The 1,536-nt window shown below is 46.7% G+C and overlaps 1 protein-coding gene across 1 annotated transcript; it reads right to left on the minus strand.

Moving 5' to 3' along the window:
• Nucleotides 1-362: 362 nt before the first annotated feature.
• On the minus strand, nucleotides 363-1,034 carry LOC147486128 (uncharacterized). The gene has a single exon (XM_086573654.1). The coding sequence runs from the start codon at nucleotides 1,032-1,034 to the stop codon at nucleotides 363-365; it is 672 nt and encodes a 223-aa protein (XP_086429780.1).
• Nucleotides 1,035-1,536: the final 502 nt, after the last annotated feature.

Raw genomic sequence — 1,536 nt, forward strand, 5'->3', positions numbered from 1 at the left:
CGAATCTGCATATTATGTTCTCCCAGAGGAACTTCTTCACATTCTCTTCTTTGACTTGCTGTAGTGCCACTCCCTCTACCCACTTGGTGAAATAATCAGTGGCGGCCAACATAAACCTTCTCTTGCCGCTGGCCATGGGCAAAGGCCCAACTATATCCAGTGCCCACATGGCGAATGGCCACGGACTAAACACATTATGCAGTGGCTCAGCCGGGGAATGGATTAGTTGTGCATACCTTTGGCACTTCTCACAAGTTGTTGCATACTCTGTTGCATCCTTCTTCATATGAGGCCAAAAATATCCCTGCGATATCAATCTATGGGTCGTGGTTCGACCTGCTGAGTGACTTCCACAATCCCCTTCATGTATTTCGGCCAACACTTCTTGCACCTGCTGTGGCCCTATGCATCTCAGTAATGGTCCGCTGAAACTCTTTTTGTACAAATCCCCATCTAACAAAACATATCTTTGACCGACTGCTCCATCTTTCGCTCTCCTTGGTATTTTCTATCTCTGCTCCCATAAGAAAAGCTTTAATGGGCGTCATCCATCCTATCTCCTTTTCAATGGCGAGACACACCTCTTCAGTTTCTGACGTACTAGGCCTGCTCAAAACTCTGACTTCAATAGAACGACCCTCGGTTCCTGGAAGCACCGCGGCCACAAATGCTAACGCGTCAGCATGTCTGTTTTCACCGCGGCCCAAATGAGCAAACTGAATCCTTTTGAACTTGCTGGCTTTCTGTCGCAGAACTTCTAAATATCGTGCCATCCTTGGACACCGCGCCACAAACCCCCCATTCATCTGACAAATAACCAAGTTAGAGTCAGAGAACACCGATAGGTCGCTTACTCCCGTGATCCCGCCAAATTCAAACCTCGCTATCACTGCTTCATATTCAGACTCATTATTGGAAGCCGCGAATCCTAGTTTCATTGATAACTCCAACCTTGTGTTGTCAGGAGTCACCAAAACCACGCCAATACCATTACATATGTGGTTCAGTAGTCGATCCGTCCGAATACTCTCCATCCATTTCGCGTATCCCAGGGGTCCAAGGGATCACGCGTTTAGATTCTTCCTCCCCGATCCATGACCATTTCCTCTCCCCAAGTGGGATCCTCGACCGGAAATTCGCTTTCTGAATTCGCGCCATGGCTTCATGCTTTTTCCATTTGTTCTAACCTCGATATTGGATTTGTAACAACTAATCATCACCGCCCATTTCAAGCATTCTCCCCGACTTTTCGCCTTCAACGCTTTGCTTGAGGGCATATTTGTTATCACTACCCATCGAAAGTGTGCCTCGAAATAGGGTTTCAATTTCAATGCAGAAAAAATCAACGCTAAGGCATACTTCTCAATTCTATCAGATCGGCGTCACCGGTAGCATGGTTTTACTCAAAATACACCGGCTTCTCTCTCTTCTCTACAATACGCACAAGGACTGAACTTATCGCGTACTCTAAACCCCCAAATATAGATATAATATCTCTCCTTCCTCCGGCGCGATAGCGTAGGGGCTTTCCCTAAA

Source organism: Coptis chinensis, chromosome 7 (assembly GCF_015680905.1).
Source record: "Coptis chinensis isolate HL-2020 chromosome 7, ASM1568090v1, whole genome shotgun sequence".
NCBI classification, from domain to species: Eukaryota; Viridiplantae; Streptophyta; class Magnoliopsida; order Ranunculales; family Ranunculaceae; genus Coptis; species Coptis chinensis.